Source organism: Trachurus japonicus, chromosome 13, assembly GCF_045865225.1.
Source record: "Trachurus japonicus isolate A0001 chromosome 13, Traja_1.0".
Lineage (NCBI taxonomy): Eukaryota > Metazoa > Chordata > Actinopteri > Carangiformes > Carangidae > Trachurus > Trachurus japonicus.
Genome location: NC_140919.1, coordinates 24,034,544 through 24,061,263, shown reverse-complemented (window position 1 = coordinate 24,061,263; position 26,720 = coordinate 24,034,544). Strand labels below are relative to the sequence as shown.

Sequence of the window (26,720 nt, the reverse complement as noted above, 5' to 3'; positions counted from 1 at the left end):
ACAAATCTGGTCAGGGCAGGAAAGCGATTGAAAAGCTCTTATTATTACTCTGTTTATACCCTGGTGTTTGTGTGTGTGTGTTTATTTTGTCTGAGTGTATGCATATAGAAAGATTGACTGATAGCAAATGGATTGTTATGTCTGACATAATCATGCTTTACTTTATTGTATTGTTACTTTAAAAACATACCAAAGTCACCCAAACACTGTGGATGGTGGGGACGCCATAGAAGAATGAGTGGAGGAACTTGTGGAAGAATGGATGGAGGGTCAGAAAAAAAGGTGAATGGAGCAGAAACAGGATGGAGAAAAGAGGAAAGAAGTAATGTGGTAATACTTTATGTATGAGGCTCTATTTCAGTGTGGGTTTTTGGCTGCTTTGAGACACTTTGCTGAGGTAAACCAGCATTTTGTCATTTGCAGGTAAACAGCGTATGCCGCATTTAAATCGTTCTGAAACAGCATCGTTAGGTGTGGGACTGAGATCAGAAACAACAAACAAACAAACACTCACTAAAGCAGTGACTGAATGCCATCAGTCAGAATTTATCGCAATGTTTTTTTTTGGCATGCCGACTTGTGATAAAAACAAACTCTGTAAACACATTACCTTGGAAACAAGCCGTTGGCAAAGTGTTTTGTGTTTGCTGCGATGCTGATGTTAATTTTCCACCTCTGCCTGCAGGATTACTAGTCATCAAAACTTAAGGAAGAGTTGCGAAACAACATTTGCTGTTTTGAATTGAGTTTCCTCAATGCATAATTTGTGTAGAGCTTTTGGCAGACCTCGAAACAACTCGGGAAAAACAACCAGCTCTTAAGACTAAGGGTGTGCGTGTGTCTGTTAACAACGTCTTAAGGGTTTATTACTGGCTATCTCATATTAATTCAAAACTGCTGTTCATCACTTGCCTAAACATTTTCTCTGTTTCCCTCTCGTTCATTTCTCCATCACTCCCTCAGTACTTGTCCTAACCCCCTCCCTCCATCTCTCTTCCTTTAACCACAGCTCTCCTCCTGGCCTCCATCACCTGTGCTGTTCTCATTTTCCTGTTTCTGTACCATTTTTTCCAAACCATTTTATTGCCTTTTTCTCCCCCCATTCTCACTCCTCGCATCATCTCTCCCACTGCCTCCATCCCTCTGTCTCTCTTTCACTCTCTGACCCAGAGGGCCGTGTTTCGCCGAAATCCAATCCTCTCTTTTTTAAACCTGCTGTTCCATTTCACTCCCATTTTGTCACACTGCAGTGCACACACAAAACCCGCTCCTCCCTCATTTCAACCCCCTTTTTCTCTGTCTCCACAAATACACACGCACACATCCACAGAAGAGTGCACACATGCGCACACACATGCTCACAAACATTTGTCCAACTGCATAAATACAAATGAAAAAGAGGCCTATACAGAAAAAAGAAGAAGATGTAATTAAGCCATCAATCAAATTTGATGCTCTTGGTTGGATTCATATACAAACACTCACATACACACTTTACAAACCTTCACAGCCTCCCTTGTAGTTTTGTGGTCATCCATCACAGCTTCACTGACTCCACTCAACCTCAACTCAGAACCAATCACACAGAGGTTAGGGACTAACCGAGTGCTTGTGAGTGTGCGTGCATGTATGTGTGCTTGTGTGAGTGTGTGTTTAAGAGAGTGAGACAGAACCATTTGCTTTGAGAAGAGACACTGAGACATTTCATGCCTGTAAAGCCCAGTTCAGCAGAACTGAGTGAGAGGCAGAGGGAGCAGGGTGAACTGTGATCTGCATTGTTTACTGTTGAGCAGCTGTGACTGCTGATAGTGTGTGGTGGAGGGTCAGCTCAGGTCCACAGCACACCTACACACCCATTACTCTCAACTTTACATTGATAAATAATACTACAGTGAACTTAAATAGAGGGAGTTCTATTCCAACCTGCTGGAAGCACTACTACTGTACCACTACTCTAAAAAAATAAGAACAATAATTTAATTTATTTCACCTTTATTTGAATAAATAATGTCCAAAAATACAAGTGAGACAAATATTGAAGGCTAAAACCTTCAGCAAAATGCAACGTAAGACTTGAATTTCTTCACAAGCTCAGGAAAGAAACATGAGAATTACAAATGTACAGCTTTAAACTCTTTGAGGAAATGTATAAAATCAGTTGGAGTAATGTATTACGAGACTAACAACAGGAGAGCTCAGAGGTATTAAAGTGTATTACATACTGAGATGCAAGTGATATTATTTTTGTATCTCATTAAACATTGTTGCAGCTGTTTTATTTGTGCTGTCTGGTGCCGACAAAAACAACAAATCATTCTAATTCATGTATTAGAAGTTGCTGTTAAGCCTTATTCCCAGAGTGTTTCTCCCCCACTCTGGTCCTTTCACTTGCACTATATTGTGCAAATGACAGTGACATAAAGTAAATGCATTACAGTTTCTGGTCTGCAGGCTACAACGCTTGATTAGAAAATTACGGTGTCAGTATCAGAGCCTGACATGTTTGGAGGATTAAAAATTTGTCCTTTATATTTGTTGCCCTTGTCAGATGTGCCTTTTATGACAATATTATCTGCTCATATTATCTGCACACAAGTCGTAGTGAGGTGCCAGAAGCCCTTATTATTAATGTCTCTGTAGTTGCCATTGGACTGATTCCCTCACTGTTGTTTAAGAAAGAGAGCAGCTCCAGTCTGTATCCACTGGCAAGGGTTCGCTCCACAGGGCAGACAGATGTGTGTCACCACCTTCACCCTCTCAGAGCTGGTGTACAGGGGCAGCCAGATACTGTCCTCCGACGCAGCCGAGTCAGCAGCAGAGCTCTGGAATCAAAGCCATAAATCACAAAGGAATAAATGTATTGACAGCTGCTGTTTATTTCAGTAGTTTACAAGTACTGGGAAGACAAAAAAAAAGAGCGATAGATGTTCCGATAGATGCCAGACAAAAACTAAACAACGATCAAAATCTCCAAAGATCCCCATGAGAATACCAAATGTTTACCATTCTGCCAGTGTCACACAGCTGCAGTACGAGTTTGCTAGTTTCATGATCAAATTTAAAATTACAAATAATCTAACTACACTAAAAACAAAAATGGTTCTTTGAGCCGACCATGTTCTGTGCAAATCTGAATGTCAGCCAGAGTACAGGCTCTCCAGGTGAAGCCAACTAGCGCCGCAATGATCAGTCAATTAATTGATTCGTCAATTAGCAGAAAATCACTTGGCACCTGCTGTGATGATCAATTAATCATTGGTGTCGCTTACCAAACATGTGCTGATAACAGCTTGTTAAATATGAGGATGACTTATATTATGATAAATAGATTATCTTTAAGTGTGATGGAACAAAACAAACAACATGAATATTTCACTGTGGATTCTGGGAAATTGTGATGGGAGTTGATCGCTACATCTCAGGCAACAATATGTTGCCATTTAAAACACAAACACATACCTGTGGAACCCAGGCCATGTGGCAGGGCGGGACAGCTGACACACTGGGAGAGTCGTGTTGATTCTCACAAAGATGGACGCCATCGAAACTACAACCCTCCAACTGGAGACCACCAACCTAAAAAAGCAAAAGAGAGTGAGAAAGACTGGGTGAGGGGCAGTAGATGAGAGAAGACGGAGTAAATGCAAAATGAACACTAGTAGTCTAGTACGAAGAGGGGAGTATCATGCACCCCCCGGAAATATACTTCTAACCAGTGTTTCTAGATTGGAAAAAATGTGTAGAAAATGGTGAGCTATGTTAAAAAGTTGTCAGAATGTCCCGTGTATCATTTTTATGCAAATTAGTGCCGCCATTATCGAAAAAACCTAATTTCACTATATCTCAGCCAATATTGCAGATAACTGAACAAATAAGGTGTCTAGACCCATGTTTTGGGGGTCAGAGATCATAATAAAACTATTCATAAAGTGATCACATGTTGGTGGCATGCTTGTAAGCAAACCTAACCCTTTTACCAATTACAAGACGCCAATATTGGAGATACCAAATAAGGTGTCTAGACAGAGGTTGTTGTGTGTTTAACCAAGGTTTATTTGGATCAAACATCATAATAGAACTCTTCTTGATGTGACCACTCTTCTCTTTCCCATGCCAGATAAACAGTCAAGTAAATGGTTCTCCACTATGCATCACTCATCATCGTTTTCACTGAAATCTTCAAAGTTAAACTCCTTCTCCTTCCTCTTTCTCCTCTTCCTGTTCATGCTCTCCAGGGTCATGGGGATCAACCAGTGAAGTTGGTAGGATCGGACCACAGGACCATCATCATAGGGTTTTGGTTTTTCCAGAATAGGTTCATCAGCTGGCTTGTACAAGGCGACGCGGTAGTTCACACGTCGGGCATGTGGCTTCAGAGCAGAGTGGCATGGAGGAAGGTGAGCCAGGTCAACCTTAGACTTGCAAGTGAGTTTCCTGTCCTCCCCCACCATGTTACGTAGCAACTTGGCACGGACAACATCCACTGAAGACTCACGACTCTGTCCAGACATCAGACAGGTGAATTGCTCCAACTGCCTCAGCATCTCAGGCTTGACACTCTAGCAGTCACTGAGTTGTCTGAATACGTGAAACCTGGGATTCTTCTTCAAGGGCCCCACCTTCGGGGGCGTCGAGTGGCGCAGTGGGTTAAGCAGGCGCCCCATATATTGAGGCTATAGTCCTCGTGCAGGCGGCCCTGGTTTGAATCCCACATCTGACGGCCCTTTCCTGCATGTCATTCCCCCCCTCTCTGCCTCCCTATTTCCTGTCTCTCTCAACTGTACTGTCAAATAAAGGCATGAAAAAGCCAAAAATATATACATGGCACTGGTACAGTCTTCTCCACTGATATGAACACATAGAACCCAAGAAGAGTGGTGCGGTAATCTTCTCCCAGGGATTCTGCAAGCTCAGAGATGTTGAGAAGCTTCCTGGATCTTCACACTGTAGGGGTCTGATGAAGTCAGCTTTAGCAGCCTTGCCCACAGCTTCTGCTCGTACTGTAACACATCCATCTCAACATCAATGGGGACAGGAGCACCGGAGGCCAGGCAGTAGTAGTATTGCAGAATCCCTGGGAGAAGACCACCGCACCACTCTTCTTGGGTTCTATGTGTTCAGTGGAGAAGACTGTACCAGTGCCATCAAAGGGAGAAGGAAGGTGGGGCCCTTGAAGAAGAATCCCAGGTTTCACGTATTCAGTCAACTCAGTGACTGCTAGAGTGTCAAGCCTGAGATGCTGAGGCAGTTGGAGCAATTCACCAGTCTGACGCCTGGACAGAGTTGTGAGTCTTCAGTGGATGTTGTCCATGCCAAGTTGCTACGCAACATGGTGGGGGAGGACAAGAAACTCAGTTGCAAGTCTAAGGTTGACCTGGCTCGCCTTCCTCCATGCCACTCTGCTCTGAAGCCACATGCCCGACGTGTGAACTACCGCGTCGCCTTGTACAAGCCAGCTGATGAACCTATTCTGGAAAAACCAAAACCCTATGATGATGGTCCTGTGGTCCGATCCTACCAACTTCACTGGTTGATCCCCATGACCCTGGAGAGCATGAACAGGAAGAGGAGAAAGAGGAAGGAGAAGGAGTTTAACTTTGAAGATTTCAGTGAAAACGATGATGAGTGATGCATAGTGGAGAACCATTTACTTGACTGTTTATCTGGCATGGGAAAGAGAAGAGTGGTCACATCAAGAAGAGTTCTATTATGATGTTTGATCCAAATAAACCTTGGTTAAACACACAACAACCTCTGTCTAGACACCTTATTTGGTATCTCCAATATTGGCGTCTTGTAATTGGTAAAAGGGTTAGGTTTGCTTACTAGCATGGCACCAACATGTGATCACTTTATGAATAGTTTTATTGTGATCTCTGACCCCCAAAACATGGGTGTAGACACCTTATTTGTTCAGTTATCTGCAATATTGGCTGAGATATAGTGAAATTAGGTTTTTTCGATAATGGCGGCACTAATTTGCATAAAAATCATACATGGGACATTCTGACAACTTTTTAACATAGCTCATCATTTTCTACACATTTTTTCCAATCTAGAAACACTGGTTAGAAGTATATTTCCGGGGGGTGCATGATACCCCCCTCTTCGTACTAGACTATAGGTGATGAAGAACCTCAGTAAGAGATAGAAACAAAGAAGGAAAAGAGAAAGAAGAGAGGCAAAGAGGATGGAAACAAAGGGAAAGACGGAGCATGAGAGGAGACACGCGTCGCCATCACCGGATTAACTAGTATGTTATGCACATGGTACATGAGAGAGTGTTTATGTAAGTGAATTCAGCCCAGTGACTCAGGGATTTTCCACAGTAGGGCCAGACAATAAAGGGAACTCTGGCATCAAATCAGACATATACACACACACACACACGCACGCACAAGAGAGCTCATTGCTTCACCACAATTATCCCCTTGCTCTTTCACTGTCAGATGTCAGAGTATTTCCCTTCCCTCCCTGCAGCTGCAGCCTCTATCGAGCACCCACACCCTTCCCCTCCCTCTTTTTAACTAAGTGCATGTCAAGTTGTGCCAATTCTTACTGGCATGACAGAAAATGAAAAAAAAAATGTCTAAAAGAATTTAAATTGTAGACAATACAATCACATTGCCCTTAAATCAAAGAATGGAGGTCAAACACAATGAAACGGGAGGTCTTGTACACTGTGCAGGCTCCCAGTACTTCAACTGTGGGAATGTCTGTCAGTCAAATGCATCAAACGCACAGGAGACCTGGGGTTACCTCTGTCAAAGTCTGTTGTCTTTCTTAACTCTGATTTCTTTGCTCTCAGCTTCTGCCTTCTCTATTCTGGCAGGCCTTTATGACATTATATTCCAATTATCACTTAGTCAGACTCTGTATTGTTTATAGCACCACTATGTCTGGCTATGCAGGAGCAGTATGCATCTGCTCTCTGAGCGTGTGAATGTAGGTTCATGTGTGTTTGTGTTAATTTTACCTTCACTTGCAGTTTGGCTTGTGCGATGGGACTCCTCCATGACGACATGAACACCAAGCTATCCATAGAGCACCCCATGGACCTAAAACCACAAAACATGTTATTAACTTCAGTCCTCTGCTGATTCTGTCTCACAAGTGTGTTACACATAAACCCATGAGTGTTTGGTGTTACCTGGCAGTTTCCTGCCTCAAAGCGTTGAGGAAGGTATCAGGGTGAAAGAGCTCAGACAAATCTATGATGTCTGACAGGAGGGCTTGTCTGCCTGCACGCTCCACCCAGCCCTGCTTATACACACACACACAGATAGACACACAGAATAATGAAGCATAAACCCAATAAACACTAATAGATAACACATCATTTAGGAATAAAATCAGTTTCACACAGGAGTCAGACAAGGAATTTAGAGGATTAATACAAGACAATGAGAATACACACAATTTACTTCAGTTCATGTGGTGTCATCTTACACAGACAGACCTGACTCTTTGCTCTAAATATTCACTCTCACTGTGAATAGTTGGTTTCAGAAAATACACATAGCTAATATTTGCATTGTACATACACACACACAACCAGGGATGTGGAGGTTTGTGCGTATTTGTGTGTGTACACTGCAAAGACAACAAATGGAGAATCCACACACAAGTTCCTAAACATGAAGTGTGGATCAGTGTGACTGGAGATAGACCCCGCTAAGCCTGATCCAATGTGCTGATCCGGTCTGCCGTGTTCAGCAGCACCTGCTTTGATCAGTAAGCAGTTTCCTTCTGTGTCGCAGCAAGAACTAGTCAGTTTTGTCAAAGGCACAGTTCAGGACTTAACCTGATACCATATCACACAATACAACCACAGTTCTTAGTTTGTACGTTTCTTTTTTCTTTGTTGCACAGCGGCACAGAAACTGATTCCACTGCCCTTTTTCACACTTAGAGCCAAGCTTATCGTGATAGAGGCTTGTACGGCTGCAGTGGCCAGATTTAAACCCTGAGAGTTGACATAAGATTGAAGTCTTGATCTACTCTGGGCCCCCCTTTTTTTTGCATTTCCTTTTTTGACAGCTACGCACTTTTCTCTAAATCACCATAGAAACCAGTGGATTTGGAGGTCAGCTGAAGAAAATTGCTGACAAATAGAGGCAGAATGAGCAAACATCTGATCCAATCTCTATTATAAATGGATTCGTTTTTAGCACAGCATCAGTCTGCACTGGCTTTAGAGATAAATTGGGATGAGCATTATGCAGAGAAAAAATACGCACACATGCAAGCCCATACTCCCACACACAGAGGCACATACTTGTTGGCGGATGCGTGTGTGCACATAGAATCACACACGCACCCATGCACACAGGAACGTGCACACACACACAAGATTCATGCACAAGCAAGATTTTTAGCCAGTGGGTGTTGATATGCATAGTATTTATGTGCATATGTGTGTGTGTGTGTGTGTGTGTGTGAGCATGAGGGTTTTCAAGGTCGTCAGGCACGTCTGGATGCACTGCTGTGCTGTTAGCTCTTTATTCTTCTGCAGCTCCACACAGAAGCAGCTCAGGCCGACTCCGCCTTTATTAGACTGATTAGCTAACAGGACACAGACACTCTGCTAACAGAGATATCACTCAGTACTGATGGGCAGAAATAGACAGTTAAGGACAGTGTAGCCTCCAGACAGACTCACATGAAGACAGATGGAGAGCAGGTAGACAGGGAGACAAGCAGACAGAGAGAAACGAGAGATGACAGGCAGACAGGGAGACATACACACAAACAGATGCGTAGGCAGGCAGGCAGGCCAGCAGATAGACAGACACAGGCAGGGAGACTCGCCCACACCAATAATGAAATGCATCAAATTCACACAGAAATAAATAATTTCTGAATGTGTGTGTGTGCTGTGTGTTTGTGTGTGTGCATTCTAGTCTGCCAGAGCATATTGAGGTAGGTGTACAGTCAGACACACTCATGAGGAGATGAGAGGAGTTTCAGCCAGAGCCTTTATTTCCTGGCACCAACCTATGGCTGACACTTCCCAGAAGCTCATAATAATCCCCTTTTATTTATGAAGCGCTTTTGAAAACAACATTAGAATTTTTCTGGCATGCTTTTAGTCAATTCTTTGCCTAGATCTCTAAATAAGCTTAACCTGAACCATAACTCTGAAGTACTTAGTTTGGTCCTTGGACTCAGCTGTCAGGTGGGGATGCACTGAAAAAGGTCTGCGCCCAACAGAACTCTACTGCATGTTTTGTCATATCTAGGGTGCAAAGTCCTGTCCAAAAATAACAAAAAAAAAATCCTACAATCTAATCACTACTGGAGGACAAGGCTCCCAGTAGGATATAAATGCATGATAGATTTAAATGGATCCTTCAATATACTCCTCTTTATACTAATGCTGATCAGAAAAACTCTTAGGCTTACTTACTTAGGGCCTCTTCTCAAGGGCACCTGGGACTTGTAACAACCAGGGAGGCTTTTACCAAATGCCTTTGCTACAAGTGCACAAAAAGTTCACCAATGTTTTTTTGTTTTTTTTTAACTTGTCTTTTTTGCTGGAGACCAAGGTGCCCTCCCCTGACTGAATTTCAGTTCCTGAAGGAATAATTAAATCTAAACCCTGACATCACAGACCTGATTAAAAATTGTTTTGAGAAATTTAATGAGCACATGGAAGATTTTCTTCACACTGCAAAGTTTAAAAGATGTCTCCAAAATCTCCAAAATGGCTGTGTTTGTCTTAATCTATAAATATGTCTATTCATCTGTGAGTATTCTTTGAGGGCCTGTGGAGGGAAAGGGGAAGAAACAAAGAGAGACAGACTGACAAGCATCAGGGTAGAGTGTGTCTCTATAATTACACATGATCTACCTGTATGGCAAGAGCTTGTGTTACCACAGCTCTGAGGTACTGCATCGGCTCCTCTGGTCCCTCCCATTTATTCTGCCACGTTGAGGGGCACTGAAACAGAAAGAGGAGGAGAAGTTATTTAAAAGGATAGTTCAACATTTTGCCCATTGCCATAATCGCTATAGTCATAGCAGTAGGTTTGTTACCTTTAATTGTTGGTGTAAGCTATTTTTAGAATGGTGGAGTGGAGCGGCAGGCTGCTCAGGGCTATGCTATGGAGGCTAAGGGAACTTCTTGGTTTCCCTCATCAAACTCATCAAATACACAATCCAACAACTCCAAAACGCTGTCGTGGACAAGTTGTGACCTGCACAATCACCACGCTATGAGATAATAACGGAACGTTACGAGACAGAGCTGTTTTAGAGGTAAATTCATGCAAAACCGCTGATGCACGTTGCGTTCAGGGACAGTTTTTCAGCAAGCAGACTCTGTTTTTACCCTGTATTTACCTCGAAAACGGCTCTGTTTCGTAACGTTCCATTATTATCTCATAGAGTGGTGAATGTGCAGGTCACAACTTGTCCACAAAAGCATTTTGGAGTTTTGGGATTTTGTATTTGATGAGTTTGATGAGGGAAACCAAGAAATTCCTTTAGCCTCCATAGCGTAGAAGTGATTTCTAAAGTGGTCTTTAATGTGCATGTGTGTAGTATGTGACCTCAACATCCTTTGTTGCATGTGTTGTCCTCTCTCCTTATGTTTCCTCTCTCCTCTACGATTACTAAGGGCTACCACAGTTAGCCTCGTAAACCAGCCTCTCGCGGAAGTGCATTTAATTTCATTCCGAGGGAGAGTCTGGCCTCATCCCCATTCTAAGCGTTTGGACTGAAACCCTCAGAAGGCCGAGCCAATCAGCGTTGCTCGCTGTGATTGACACAGCACGTTGGCCAATCAGGGACCGACTGGTGCAAAGCCCCGTCACTACACCAACTTGCTGATTGGCTGAATGGGGTTGTCTGTCAACGCTGCTACCAAAGATATTAAACCGTCTTTGCTACTACTCCCGCCCATCTCCCGCCCACCCCAAATGCTTGCAGGGGGGATGAGGCCAGACTCTCCCGAGAAATGAAATGAAATGCATTTCGGCGAGAGGCTGGTTTACGAGGCTATACCACAGTCGCTAAGTTGTGCAAACACAGAGATAAACTTGACAACACTGGACCCTGTTGACTCACTCTGAAACTCTTCCAAATACACAGTTAAACAGTGTCACTGGAAGGCATATGCTACACCAGCACTGTGGTCTCCCTAAGACATTATCTATAATATTCATGTTGTTATCAGCTTCTTAAGGTCAAAGCCTATAGGCACACAGACGAGTGCATCTGGGAAGTGCTTGACTGACTTTACATACTGTATAAATGCTCCTCCAAACTTCACACTGACAAAAGACTCTTGCGCACACAAATATGGCAGTCTGGCTCATCATGTTACTGCATGATGAAGTTCCTTTGACTCACTTCATCCACTTGGCCATTGGCAGTGCAATTTGTCTCACACTGAAACTGTAGCAAAAGCCAAAATGTAGCATTTCACTCTTCTGGGTTGCACTGCCTCAGTAGTTTGGCTTAAAAAAAGTTGCATAATGCCGACAAAGAAATTACCAATGTTGTTCTTTTTCAAAAAAAAAAAAAAAAAAACTTTAAAGAGATTCCAAGGCAGGAAGTAGAATGAAAGTTTTGGTAGGGAGGACCAGTCAGTGTTGGTTCCCTTTAAAAATGGCACAACAAACTTCTTGGACCATTCCTCCACCATCGAGGTGGCTGATTACACAACATTCATGTGTGGTTTTGTTTTGAAATGCTGAAGTGGTTCATTTTGGGAGACAATGACTAATGCAATATTGTGCGTAGGTGGCAAAAGAAACCTTCCCTTGGGAGACAACAGTTAACTCTGGAACAGGTCAGGCAGTCTGTGCTGCTTTAACTGCTACACAGAGATCAAAGATCTGCCTTTCACACACACATGCACACGCACAACATGCACAAATATGCACAGTGGGAGATTGAGAGTTTAGAATTTGATGTTATTCAAGCTTGAAAGTTATGATGGAACTAAAAGGGACTTTGCATGTCTCTCAGCTGCAAGTCGACCATTCAGTCAGTGTCCTGCTGTGTGTGTGTATCACTGTGAGAGGAGATAAACATGAAGGCTTAAGTTGTGTCACTTAAATGTCTATCTCCTATCTATCTATATATACTAATGTTTTCTAATTAATGATAGGTCAGACAAGTTAATGATGCTTGAATACAAATATAGTTTCAGAGCTACAGGCACCCACTGAAAGGATATAAGTACCAAGTCAGACCAATGAAATGTATCAATGTATTTGAAAACAAAAAACAAATGAATAGACTAAGAAAGAGTTCCTTTTGAATAATCTACAGAAATTTAATTAATTCCTACTCAGCCCAACCAATTCCTCCACACATATTTGTGGTGGAAATTTAACCAAAATTTCCACGACATATTATTTCAGAAGGAACATATATTTTTATGCTGCAGCTCACTGCCAGAACATTTAATTGGTGCAAATAATCTCCAAGGTGACTTGCTGATCTTTTTTTTTTTTTTCCAAGTAGCAGCTGGGGTTTGCTGGCAAGCAAATGTTTAAAATAAGAGAGTCCTCTGACCACTTTTCATCGAGATCCCCAGTTTGCCTGACAGTTACTGTGATGATAAAAAACTAAATAGAAACAATAGTTTTGACAAGAAAATTACCACATCTGGCACTGAAAAATTCACTGATACCAAATACTGTTTAACCTTTAATCAAAAAACTAGCCCCAAATCAGTCTCCATGTCTTAATATTAACGATCTTTCCACTGAAGGCATTGGTGATATTTATTTCTGTTTTGCAGTGCTGCTTACCACTCTCCTCTTGTGCTTGGGTAGTTTCCAAGTATCTAATTATTTTTTACTGCGCAGCTGAGGAGAGGGGCAATGGAGCTGATCTCTCCAGAGCTGTGCCTGCTATACTTTTACAATATTACGACCCCAAATGGTCGATTCTTCCAAATACATAAATCACATCACCAGCTCTTTCTGTTCCTCTTCTCTGGTTGAAACTGGGCTAATCATCAGTGATGGCTGGTTCAATTAACATCTTGTGTTGTCATGCTTTTTTTGAACAGTAGCAACAACCACCTGTAAACTCATGTGGAATGTAATTAGGACTTTTTAGGATTATTTGTTACTTTTACTTTTTTTGTTATTGGTTGCCATTAGTGTGTGTTTTTTTTTTTCAATATTTCTAAAGGTACAGTAGTTTTTCCTTGGATCTAACTGCTCCTCATCCAGCTGACTGGTTCTGTCTTCAGTAGAGCTAAAATACAATGGCAAAGGGTGATGTGACCCTGGAGCTGGTTGTGCTCACGATGCACAGGTTGAGTGAACTCTAACCCAGACATCAAGTGCAGAGGCGAGGTGGTCTCAGTTAAAGCTATTCTTACCTTTCTGGAACTTTTGCACATCTTTGTCTAAGTTAAAATGCTATTAATAATCTGATGATACATTAAAATGTAAGAGAAACCCAACAGGGTTAAAAACTCATCATTTTTTCATTCTCATATAATATTATTCGGTCCGATTAATAAGATTTGACGAGCGACCGAACCTACTTAATATGTAATCACTTTGTGCACCCCCCTCCCGACCAGGAAGAACGCTTATTGACAGAGCAGTAGCAGGACACAGAGAGCAGAGGAGACTAGAGTCACACACACTAGAAAGAAGGTTTTTGGAAATCACATGTGTCTATAAAGCATCCAGTGCTAACGGCTAGGGGGCTAGGCTACTGTTAGCTCTGTGAGTTCTACACGGTCCGGACCCGGTTGAACTCCGGACCGGCGCGGCTCGACTCGGCTCGATCTGGATTTATTTTGGCCCTGAACCAGCGCATCAGGTGGCGCTGGTCCGGCCGCCAGCCCGGCTCGTTGAGAACTGTAATCTGTAACAATCACTTCCCCTGCGTCTCCAGTAGGCTAACAACAGTTTATTATAAAACTCATCAGTCATCACTGAGTCCGTTTATACGGTTTAAAACTCCGGTGTTGTGTTTGTTTGTGTTGTTATCGTTTCACTCGCGTTCCTGTTCTGTTTACCGTTGCCATGCCAACGCATGCAGCAGGGAGGGAGGGGGCACGTGGAGGTGCGGCAGGAGGGAGAGGTGGGTGGGACTTGTGAGGGAGGTGGAGCTGTTGATTTTCAAATGTTCGTGCTGTGCTGAGATGCCAGATCGGTAAGAATTGCTTTAAGTGATCTAAGCCTTCCTTAAAGAAATGGGTTGCACCAATTAATCTTCGTACATGCACCGACCAATGTCAAAGACATTAGCGATTAGAGAGCTGGTTCCGCTCTTGCGGTCAAGCCAAAAGTCAGACAGGTAATGTTTCATCTGTCAGACTACTTCTGCTAGAATGGATACTGGAGAATTAAATTATTCAAAATCGTGCAGTCGTGAGTTCTGGCACAAAGACACAGCTTTACTCTGAATGAATTCTATTGCTGATTAGTGTGTAGCATCCACACACTGACATGCTTTAACACAAGTTAATAAAGTTAAGAAAAAAACAAAAAAACAATCATCTTAACCACTGAGTCCAGATGAAAGAATTTATAGGGGAAATAGTAAAATTAAATTTTGGTTGCTTCATTTCACTCCATGGCTGCATGTTTTCTTCCTTCTAAGGGAGGAGCAAGAGCCGTGTCATCTTTATGACAGTGATGTAAAACGTTGTCAGTTGGGGCCACAAAAGTCATTAGGTTTGAAATTCTGCTGGTAGTAAATTTAATATGTGTCAAGAATTTTGTGGCTTGGGTGAAATGTACGAAAGCCTCATCAAAGATGACAGCTGCTGCTGCCGCTGCTGCTGCTGCTGCTTTTTCTAGGGTTCCATTACATTTTTCATTTATGTTCAATATGTTGTGATTTACATCTGAAGAACGGGTTCATCAGTGGAAGAAGCTAGCTTTCAGTAAAGTATTGTAATAAATAATCATCATACTCGAAAGACATGCTACTGTATGGTAAACCCATACCATAATTGTATATGCTATAAAAACAGAGCCTATTTTAATTATCAATTAACTTATCTAAAAGCTGCATTTTGATTGTGCATAACACAGACAGACAGAATGTCTTAAGATGGGCCCTAGAAATTATCATGAAGGAAAGAGGCTGTCTTCACTCCACTGGGTGACGGAAGTTTTTTTAATTTTTTTTATCACTTAAATTCAAATGAAGGAAGCAGTTACAAATTTATGAAACAGGAATGAGGGCTCATCTGTTTTATATACTGGGCAGTTACATACGTTGGCCATAAAGCACTACAGGGTGTCCTCATTTGTGGAAACTAAACAGATGGGCACGAAAAAACATTAAAATCCTACGTTTTTAAAATCTCTCTCTGCTGACATACTGACATAAGGTCTACTGTGAGCACTGATTTAACAGTTTTAGATTGTAACAGAGATTGTATCTATTGCATGACTGGGGGGCACATGATAAAGACCTAAAGGGAAATAATTTTGTAGTTGGATTATTTTTGCATCATCCATATTATGTTACAGTATATACTGTTAGTGGAAAAATACTGTGATATTGAATCAACTACAGTATGTTGCGGTAGTGATTTCATAGCCTTGGTATGAGCACTAATTTTAGCAAAGGAACATTTTAGAAGGGAGTGATACGAGGAGAGAGGCAGTAAAAAAGGCAGCTGAAAACTGGAGAGACTGAGTTGAAAGTAAAGACTGCTGATTGAGATAAATTGAGAGAGGAGAAACGCAGTGGTGAAGGGATGATGCCCAGGGCTTTTCTCAGGAGATTACAAACATAGGAGTAAAAGGTTGATTGTGTATCTCTGCCTCACCATATCCCCTTTGTCTCACCTCAGCTTGGGGACACAAACGAGGATACATGCTGTGTTTCCTAGATGTCTACAAGTCACCTCTGTATATGTTCTGTGTGCCTGCCTCTGTGGAATAAACTTCATCACAGTGTGGTAATATTTCACACTTCACCTCTAAAACAATAGAGTCAAGAGAATTATTCACTTCACTCTGTACGTCAAGGAGACAGATTTACTTGTATATTCTATGATTACATGAATCAAAGATCCAAACAGTGTCCAAAACAGTCAGATGAGAAAATATGTTGAATCACAGAATGACTTCCAAGATGCTTCATATGTTCATTCTGAGAAGCATAAGAAGGCGGTGGATGAGTGGGCGAAAGTCAATTTCACCATTTCGTTTCAATTTATTTTTCACAATTAGTTTGAAATGAGCCCTTATTATATTCCCTCTTGAAAAGACAAAATCTGTACATTTGCACAAACACTAAGCAGCAGGCTCATGTTAACTCATTATTTCATCAATACATCTCAGTGGATTTCCCCTTGCTTCACCTTTTTTTCTCTCTTTCTTCTTACCTCTTGGTTGAGCAGGGCAGTGGCCAGTTTTTGGACATCAGGAGTTAAGAGTTGGGTCCCTCTGATGACCTTGCTCAGCGCAGCCAAGGACTGATGGATACTCTACGACAACACTTAAAGTTTAGTGCAGTGAACTACTTGATTGCTTCTTAAAAAAAATCTAATACAACTGTTTTTGTACTGAAGAAAATTACACTGAGCGCACTAGTAGAGCAGTCACTTCATAAAAAAAAAATATAACAGTGCACATTCTATTCAATCACATAGACTGCTGCTAAAGTATCCACCACAAATCACATAATTTAACAATTTACAATTCACACTCTTCTCATTGATCCCCAGGAAGCTAAGTCCACTTTCTGTAATTCACAGCATTTTAACGTATCCATCTCATTTATATCACAAGGTACAATATAATAATACAAAAAGCTGAGAATACAATTTGATGAAAGCCGAGTGCTACAGCACAAATGTGAATGAGCACCAGCCAAGGAGAACTTTGTTTTGTTATTCATGGATAACTTTTTTATCTTTTTTTAAAATTTGTATCATGACTTATTTCAAACATATAGCAGTCATACAGTGGCAGTTTGAAAAAGAGCCTTCGCTCGAAACGTCACGCTAATAAATTATTTCTCTACGGGAGCTGCCTTGGTGTGCAGATTTTTATTCTTTATCCTCTTATAGTCCTTTTTGGATCCAGCATCCATCCTATTTGGGCCTGGGGATGTGCGTGTTTTTTGGTTACTCTATTATTTCAAACATATAACGTGAAGGAACAGCAATGATTTAACCTACCTGGACCAAGCGGATGGCGTTGAACTGCTCCAAACTAATGAATGACAAGACTGGGGACCCATGACCTTCTGTGGGTGGGGCCACCTTCTGATGGATCAGTGTAGAGCCCTGATAGATAGGATGTAGACAGAGAGAGAATCAAATACTGACAGAAAAATAGATAGAACAGGTACATAGACAGAATAAATATATATTATGGATAGACAGGGAGGGCCAGAAAGATATATAAAACTGTCATGTTGAAGAACATCATTTCCCAAGACAGACACAGACAGCTAGAGAAGGAGGGGGGTACAGTAAAACCCAGCTCAAAGGGGAAGAAGAGAGATATGTTTCTTCTACATACTGTGCAGCAAATTTAATTAGATATTTTCATTCTAATAACCTTGGCCTATTCTTCAAGGCTAGCTGTATAATATTGTACAATTGTCACCCCATTGCTTTTATATCCCTCTTATCACCGGGACACTGTTAGCAATACATCGACCTATCAGTCTACTCAAATTGGCTGCAACTCAGAAGCATGAATAAAGTATTGTTTCAATAACAGGTATTACTATTTCATTTAAATTACTTCTTCCAATATTACAACATATCTTCAGTATGTAACCTTTGGGTTTTCTGAGCGCAAGATACATGTACTAAATATTTTCAATCATGTTTCTTTCACAGTAACAAGATGTAACTCAACAGGAAATTTGTTTCTCTCCCTGCAGAGCAAACCAGGGCCATGATTTATTTACATTTAACACAAGCTTCTACTGTAACTGTAACAACAAGTGTTTATAAAAATAATAATAATTTGCACCGATATTTAGTTGTTCTCTTGCAGATATCACATTCTGCACCCTGTTTTGTTTTCCATACATCCACTCAGTAAGAGGCAGTAGAGGAAAAAGAGAGGGGTAGTGGGAGTGGGGGGTAGAGGAGCAGAGACAAAGAGGAGTCAGAGATAAATAAGACAATGAGAAAAAAAAGCTGGTGTGATTCAGCTCGTCTACAGCACTGCCATTGTCTCTATTCAAAAATGTGACTAAACAGCCAAATAAACAGTCTCTGCTGTCTCATGCATCTCACCCTCTATCCAGACAACGTGCACACAGTTTACACACACACAGACGTACCAATACATAGACATACAGTAAATGCACAAATACACAATTTCAAGCTTCACATGCACACACATCCACTGATGGTCAAGTCAAAGACAGAGGGTTAAGCTGATGACCAAGGGCCAGTTAATTGAAAGCAGTCAGAGGTAGATTGTGATCTTTGGGAAGCTAGCTGGTGATACAGTGGCAACAATTAACACAGTCAATCACTCTCAGAGGAAGTACAAAATAACTCTGCCTGCAAGGGACTGAGAGAGAAAGAGAGAGAGGGAGGCACAGGCACAAATGAGATAAAAGGAGAGGGATAACATTTGTGATTTACAGTATGAGAGAGAATAAAAGAGAGGCAGAGCAAGAGAACAGGAATATGGTGACTAAATTATTTAATGTAGAGGTAGATGTCATTTTGATTTGAAAAGGTACCGGTCTCCAGGCAACTGCACACGGCAGTGCTGCCTGACTAGGCAGGCCACTGGCTATCACACACAGTGCTCAATTAGACTCTACTAATTTCCAATTAGCTTTCACGGCTTAATTCAGATTAGTTGCTGCTGCATAGGCAATGTAAAAATAAAAACATGATTTTGCATACAAATAAAGACTGGCATGAGACTATCAAAGGCTGAAATAAAAAGTGGAATAAATATTTAGCTAGTCTGGCCTGACGGAAGTGTGTTGCTGCGATTAGCTTCTGATTGGCCGGAACGAGCCACCCGGCGGAAGTCCTGCCTCCGTGTTGCAGCTTTCACAGTCCGCCCGGCAAAGGGAAACATCAACAAACAACAACAGGAACCGAACCATGGATCTATTATACATCCGTGTCATGAACCGAACAGAAGAATAAATATCCGTCAGCGTTTGCCAACCGTCGTTACACCGTGGACCCAAACCCAGTTTCCAACCGGCAATATTTGGCGAGCCCACCGTTGCTATGGTGCCGACCACAACGATTGCGACCGGTTAAAAGAATTCCAAATTTTTTTCTCCGATCACAGAATCATAGGCGGAGTCTCGGAACGAGACTAATATTTAGCAGGTATTATGATTTTGTAAAAAATGTAGTTTCCCAACTGTATCAAGGCATTTATCAGTTTTAGAACTGAAGGTTTTGATGGCAAAAGTAAATCACTCATTTTAGGGATGTAGAAATTAATGTCTTGCACTACAATTTTAGGGCTCGAGGTTGAGACTCCTTTCAAATGTTTTAATCATGTTGATCAAGATGAAGTCACTGAGTGAACTGAGTCACTGAAAACAAAAAAACAAAACAAAACAAAAACTGACCTGATTGAGTTTTTTCCATAAGTTGAGGACAGGTGAAAGTCCATTCGACCAGAGTTCCCTGTCAAACTTTGACCCAGTTGCTACTGAACGACTCAGGACACGCAGTTGGGATATCACCTGTGGATCAATCAACAAAAACACAACGTATACACAAACCAATAACTCAGTTGAGTAAAGGTACTGTTTCAGTGCATGCACATCTTTTAATGGTCACCAAAAAATAAATCTTGGTGCGCTCACACTGCCTTCCTTAGACAGAGAGGTGTACTGTAACTGATTAAACATTCACTATGTAGGTAAAAAAAGAAAAAAAGAAAAAAGAAATGTTAGTGTAGTGTTGCTACATCACACCTGTCTCCTGTGAGAAATGCTGAAATATCCATATGCAAAATTAGAATTGAATAAATTCACACCATTAGTAGTTTAACTAAAAAAATAAAAAAAATAAACACACTGTCAGGTCTGGGAATATTACATGTAAAAAAGGCCAAACTCCAAACACATCTCCTAACAGCTCCTTACACACCTAATCAAACATGCTTAGCTTCAGGCTTTGAGTCCTGGATAGTGCTCTTATCTAGACTCAAGTGTGTGTGTGTGTGTGTGTGTGTGTGTGTGTGTGTGTGTTTGTGCTACTCTGTATATGTGTGTGTTGTGAGGAAGGCAAAGTGTCTGATAAATGGCTTTCATTTGGTCCAGGAGAACTCTTTACTAACACCTGCTTTATCTTCTCTGCTCAGGAAGGGAAGTCTGTGTGTATATGTGTGTGTGTTTGTATGGAAAAGAGGAAGAGAGAGAGATGGAGAGAGAGAGAGAGAGAGAGAGAGAGAGAGGTAGAAGAAGGAAGGATAAAAAACAGATAGCTAATCTAGAACTTCACCCTAGGAGCAGTAAAAAATGAGGGCAGCTGAGGATGGAGATTTGGAATATATTGGGGGTTTGAATGTAAATGGATTTAAATACATTAAGATTTATCTTTATCTCAACCAATGACTACCAGGCAGCAACTACATTTACAGTCATAACCAACTGGAAAGTAAAAGTTTCAAGACAATGTTTACCAGGCACCAGAACCAGGACCGCGTCGTTAGCCTCGTAAACCAGCCTCTCGCGGAAGTGCATTTCATTTCATTCCGAGGGAGAGTCTGGCCTCATCCCCCCTGCAAGCGTTTGGGGTGGGCGGGAGCTGGGCGGGAGTAGTAGCAAAGACGGTTTAATATCTTTGGTAGTAGCGTTGACAGACAACCCCATTCAGCCAATCAGCAAGTTGGTGTAGTGACGGGGCTTTGCACCAGTCGGTCCCTGATTGGCCAACGTGCTGTGTCAATCACAGCGGGCGACGCTGATTGGCTCGGCCTTCTGAGGGTTTCAGTCCAAACGCTTAGAATGGGGATGAGGCCAGACTCTCCCGAGAAATGAAATGAAATGCATTTTCGCGAGAGGCTGGTTTACGAGGCTACCGTGTCGTAGCCGTAGTCTAGAATGATGTCTTACTGAACTTCACATATTATTCAAAACCGTGACATAATTTCTGGTTCAAACATTTTGCAACTCCCTGCTTATAATTTACTTATCCAGCTCATCTTTCAGTGTGCATAAAACCACATGATGCACATATATATCATGTGTTGGGTGTGTTAGCCAAAGAGGATCTGTATGATACATTCAGGCCCATTCTGACCTACAGTATATGGGATCATTCTCAATAAGCTTATACATTTGCTTTAAATGGCACCCACCAAGACCAATGACTATCTGTATCAGTGTATGTGGTTAAGTGGCCCACCCACAGACTTTGACAAGGGTCTTTAGGGAGAAGAGAGGGCATGGATTAAGGGGAAAAAGAAGAAAAGGCAGAGAGAGAGAGAGAGAGAGAGAGAGAGCATGAAATTGACAGTGATGAATGACAGCAGGAGGGGAGGCAATGACATACAGGGGAGATAGGTGGAGAGAGAGAGAGAGAGAGAGAGAGAGAGAGAGACACACACACACACACACACACACACACACACACACAGTAACACACTCACACAGTAACATACAGACACAAGTGGCCTTGTGGGAGTTGTGTGAATTAAACTAGGTTGGTGGTTCCAGTGATCAGCCGACCACACAGAGTATGAATGGACTTAAATGCATTAACACCCACATAGGGACTGTACAAACAAGCAGTGATGGTTCTTTGTGGTTTAAGAGGGCTTGCCGAGGATAATTACACAAAGACACATACAATCACAAAAATAAAAACACCCTCTCAATCTGTCCATCGTCAGTCCTGACTATTTTTGCTCTATTTTCATACATACGTAGGTGGTGTATGAAGTTCTGTTATGAAAGCAGTTTTTTTTAGATTGTAATTCTATGTCTTTGTATGTATTTAGGTTTACATTTGCACCATGTGTGCCTCATGAAAATAAAAACATTTTACTCTACATCCCGTTTCGCTCCCTTTTGATGTATCTTCTAGTCTTTCATTTTGTTGCGATGTCTCTATCATAGATATATACTGTACACACACATACACACCATATGACAGTGAAAGAACACATTTGGTGTGTGTGAGACTGTGTTGCATTGTGTTTCATCAGAATCTGCAGTGACCATCAACCTTGTGTGCAGACACACATACACACACACACGATAATTATTCATGACAATATCAGTATAAATATTGCAGACAATACTGTTTGCATACCTCACATGTGGTGTCATTGGAAAAAAATGTTCCTACCTCAGAATAACCCTATAAAAGCATACACACACACACCTTGTACACACACACAAAGTGTGTCATTTTTATTCATCTTCTATCTCACACACATAGAATAACTTCATTACTAGAAGTTATTGGTGACTGTGTCTCTGTGTCAAGAAGCTCTGCCCCAGCCGTTACACCTACATGTCTGATCTCAACCTTTTGACCAGTAATACACTCTAAACAAATCATCTTTTTCCCTTTTTGCAGACTTGAACAATGCCCTGTTTGTTAAAGTTATACCCCTGCTGCAGTGTAGACTTTTGAAAAATCAATTTATATTTACAAACACAATACAGTACCATGCAATGACAATATAACCTTGACAACTATAAAACCAGACATGATATTCACTGTGATGGATTACCCATCTACAATATGGTTTCATGTCTCTGCAAGGTGAAATTTATGTAGTAGTGAAATACATGGAAACGGATGGCTGCCTAGTATAATGCTTTAACCTTAAATTTAAGTCCTGACCCTAAAATAAACTGCTTTATATCTCCAGAATGGAGGTGAGTGCCTGCATCAGGACTGGGTTTGTGTGTGGGATTGTTTAAAGTACAAACACACACACGTATTACTTCACATAATCACAAACACACATACATGCACATGTATATACACGTACACGTACACACACACACACACACACAAAAGACAGAACTGCAGTATCACATGCATCTGGTAGAGTAATCACTCTGTAATTTAAACAGTAATTAGGGGCAATGGTAGGGATGTGAAATGTTACTACTTGAGTGAAATAATACATTCATCCCTTTGCTTGACTTCACTTTTGTGATGAGAAAAATAAAAAGTAGATGTAATACACTGCTTGTAGAAAAGTCTGTTCACCAGGGCACAGGTTCTTAGGATTAGTCCAATTTGTTATGTTCATAACACCTCAACCTGACTTTTGTGTGCACTGGCATGTATGTGGATACAGTGTATGTGTATTGAGGAATTTGCTTGTGTACTTCCCTGTGTGTATAAGAGTTAGAATGTGTTTGTGTGACCGTAATGCAATAACTGTGCCTATCCATGTGCCTCGGTGTTATTACATCTGCATGTGTGAGGTAAAGATGGATGTGTTGTGTGTGTGCACGTGTTTGTATGAATTAGCAGGTGGCTGTGTGTTTTGTGTTTTCACCTGGGAGCTGATGATTCTCTGGGAGGATCTCTCAATGTTGGCAGGCAGACCAAAGAAAGCAGGTCTGTCATCCTCTGGGAGATTCTCTATTACGCTGCGATAGTCCTGGGAAGACGCACAGACACATGCAGGTGACACACAGCAACACGCTCACATGCATGAACAGTAAACCAGAGTGACAGATAGAGGGAGAGGATATGAGTGTGCTGCCTGGATTGGTCAGACAACTATACAAATATACTATAAAAGTTTTACAATTTCAAGTGAATAAGCTGTGAAACTGAGGTGATAACTTGCAGCCTGCTTGTTTGCTACATGTGATGAGTTTAATGACATCTATATTTCCCCTTAATTAGGTGTGATGTTTTTTGTTTGGTTTGACGCTGTTTATGGACCAATATTAATTTAGTACAAAAAGAACTTTAAAGGCTTAAATAATTAAAACCGAACTCCCGCTTAATACTTTGTACTCACAATTTGACAATTCCATGATATGTATTTCCATAATGAGTTCTTTTGCTTACCAAATGGCCTCTTAATGGCTCTGCGGTATACTAACTTATTCTAATACGACTTTAAATGAACAGACATCTAATAAACAGTTTTGGGAATATACACCCACTAATTTTTCATGTATATTAAGTTATTAAGCTACATCCACAGGATGCAAACCACATGCAAAACACAACATGAAAGCAAAATAAATTGGGTAAACTGAGAAATGAATGGCATTTGTTTGTAGGGGCTACTTTATAAACCAACTTAAAATTGAGTTAACAGAACACAGACTAATAAAATTTCAATACTGGCTAAACCACAAACAGTAAATCTAAGCAATGAAAAGCTTGGCAGCATTAATTCAACTCTATTTATTTGAATTGTTTTTGCTTCTTTGCCAATGCAAACACTGCAGAGCATCTTAAGCTAGAAAGTAAAAAAGACTGCAGTGCTGTTTTAGTTTCTCTGCTCCTCGGATTCATTCTGTGAACATTTTAAGTCATTCATACAACATTGTATGTGTTACAGCACTGTGTCTTCACAACCTACCAATATGGAGCAAGAGTTTGGGAGGCTGATCTGAGATGGGAAGAAGCGTGTTCCTCCTCTGCTCTTCCTCTGACCGGCTGAGAGGGAGGATGAGAGGAGGCGTGCAGAGAAGAACTGCTCAAGGTAAGAACGTAAGATGCGGAGGTCAGAGGGGTTGTCGATGCGTCCGCCATAGATGGCACTCTCCAGCAGGCCATGGACAAACTCCCACTGGAAAGCTTTACCTCCTTGGAGTTCATGGACAAAAAAATGAAGGAGAGAGCGGTAGGCATGTAATGAGAGAGCACAGAAGAAGGCAGAGAGACACGACAGCGGGGCATATACTGTAGCCTATATACTGTATATACGCAGTGCTTTGAAATTCAAATGCTGAGTTCTCGAGGTCACGCTTTAGCAGGCGTGGTGTACATTATAGAGGCAATTGGTTAAAGAGCCCGCAGATTCTAGTTCTCATTACCATGTGTGATGCAGAGGTAGACAACATAGCAGTGCTGTCCACTGCAGTGTGATCTGCTACCAACTCTCATACCTTCAAAGAGTCTGTCGATGATCTCAAACCCAGCACGAAGGTCAGACAAAGAAAACTCATAGAACTTAGTCCAGCCCTGTATAAAGCAGAGAGAAAATATAAATATTCATTTCACTGCTTGTACATGAGGGAGTACATGGGTTACTTTTGAAGGAATAAGGGATGACATTCTTCTATTATTCTTTTACTGTATGTTATATCAACGATACATAAACCTGATAAAGTGATGACATATGTGCTACTCAGTAAACAATGTGTTATAGATTTATCTTTCAAGCTGATGACATGGTGTGGCTCTCATGTTCAGGGTGAATGTTCAGTATGTGTGATAGTGATAGTTTAAACTGTTAAAACCTTGCCTCTGTAATGATCTGATCAAAATTACACTCATTTCAGACCGGCCAGAAGGTTTTTTAATTCAGCTCCAACACAGCTATGCTGTAATAAAAAGGGAAAATCTGAAGTAGCTGAATGAGGGCTGCCATTACCATTACCATTAGATTACCATTCACTTCTGAAACCATCATCCTGAAACCATCTGGTTACAAGCAATCCTCACTTACAATTAGTGGCTAAATCAGAAAATTAAGATCTGCCATGTCTAGTTTTTCATCTAATAAAGACAGGCCCATGTGTGGAGGACAACATGTTCACACTGCACCTGAGAGCACAGCCAGTCAAACCATTAGCATCGAGACTTCAGGTAAGAAATAACGAGACAAAAAAAAGGAAGAAAAAAAGAAGATCAGACCACAGAACACATTCATTTTACCTGGACAGTGTCACAACACTGACCACTGCAGTGTCAAAACATAACAGAGTGTGAGGGCAGTCACAGTGTGTGAGTGTGTGTGTGTCACACTTCACTGTCATCAAGTCATTGTAATCTGCCTGCTGATGCGGTAGGTGGAACAGGTGAGTGGTGGGGGAAAAACTGTGTGGGCAATGTTACGCTATTCTTTGAGTGATTAAGTGTATGTTGTTGTATGTGCAGTAATTATCTGCTTGAGTGTGTATTCGTCAGTGCATGGTACTCCTGTGTCTGATAAAATGTGGGTACATGTGAATGCAGATTGTGCTCGTGTATATGTTAAGTTGTTCCACGTACGTAGCTTCGGCTGCTTAGCCAACAAATGATTCAACGTACAGTATGAGGCTTAAAGAGGTGAATATGAGGTTTCTGCTGCTGCAGTGGCTCTGCTTTGATTACACACACACATACACACTGCACCGTGCATCACCTTGTATGTGAAAACCTGACTCTGTCTCTCCTCTTTTCTGTATTATCTTTGTTTCTCTCTTTCCCTCTCTGTGTCTCTTCCTGTCTTTTTAAATGGAGTAGTCTTTGCACAGACTTGCAAAATAGATGAAATCCAGGAGAGAATAAATGAAATAAGGAGGGAGGATAGTAGATGAAGTGAGCGGGTGATGGTAGAGTGGACGAAAGGAGCTGTGACTGTTTCAGTCATTAAGGCGATCATGTTCTTGGATGTGAGGCAACATTAACATAATTGAGAGAGAGAGTGACAAAAAGAAAGACAGACAGGCCAACAGTAGCAAAGCTTGGTGGTCGGTAAAAAGAAAATCAGGGGGAAAAACAAGTAAGCAGAGTCAGCTGAGATAATTTAAGGAGGAAATGGGCCCAGTTGTTCTAAAGGTTTGATATCCCTTGTTTTGCCATCAAGTATCATTCAATCCATTTGACCATCTCCCAG

The 26,720-nt window shown here is 41.4% G+C and overlaps 1 protein-coding gene across 4 annotated transcripts in view; it reads right to left on the bottom strand.

Moving 5' to 3' along the window:
* Positions 1–2,370: 2,370 nt before the first annotated feature.
* The window catches only part of dync2h1 (dynein cytoplasmic 2 heavy chain 1), a 126,306-nt gene continuing 101,956 nt past the window's right edge, over positions 2,371–26,720 (bottom strand). For all 4 annotated transcript variants that reach the window (XM_085795492.1, XM_085795491.1, XM_085795494.1 and 1 more), the window contains 11 exons: positions 25,006–25,081; positions 24,477–24,703; positions 23,430–23,534; positions 19,525–19,641; positions 17,129–17,236; positions 16,331–16,432; positions 9,854–9,943; positions 7,151–7,260; positions 6,977–7,058; positions 3,460–3,576; positions 2,371–2,822 (listed from right to left, as the gene is read on the bottom strand). In XM_085795492.1, the coding sequence (XP_085651618.1) occupies positions 2,661–2,822; positions 3,460–3,576; positions 6,977–7,058; positions 7,151–7,260; positions 9,854–9,943; positions 16,331–16,432; positions 17,129–17,236; positions 19,525–19,641; positions 23,430–23,534; positions 24,477–24,703; positions 25,006–25,081 (1,296 nt within the window). In that variant the 3' untranslated portion in view covers positions 2,371–2,660. The remainder of the gene's footprint in view (positions 2,823–3,459; positions 3,577–6,976; positions 7,059–7,150; positions 7,261–9,853; positions 9,944–16,330; positions 16,433–17,128; positions 17,237–19,524; positions 19,642–23,429; positions 23,535–24,476; positions 24,704–25,005; positions 25,082–26,720) is intronic.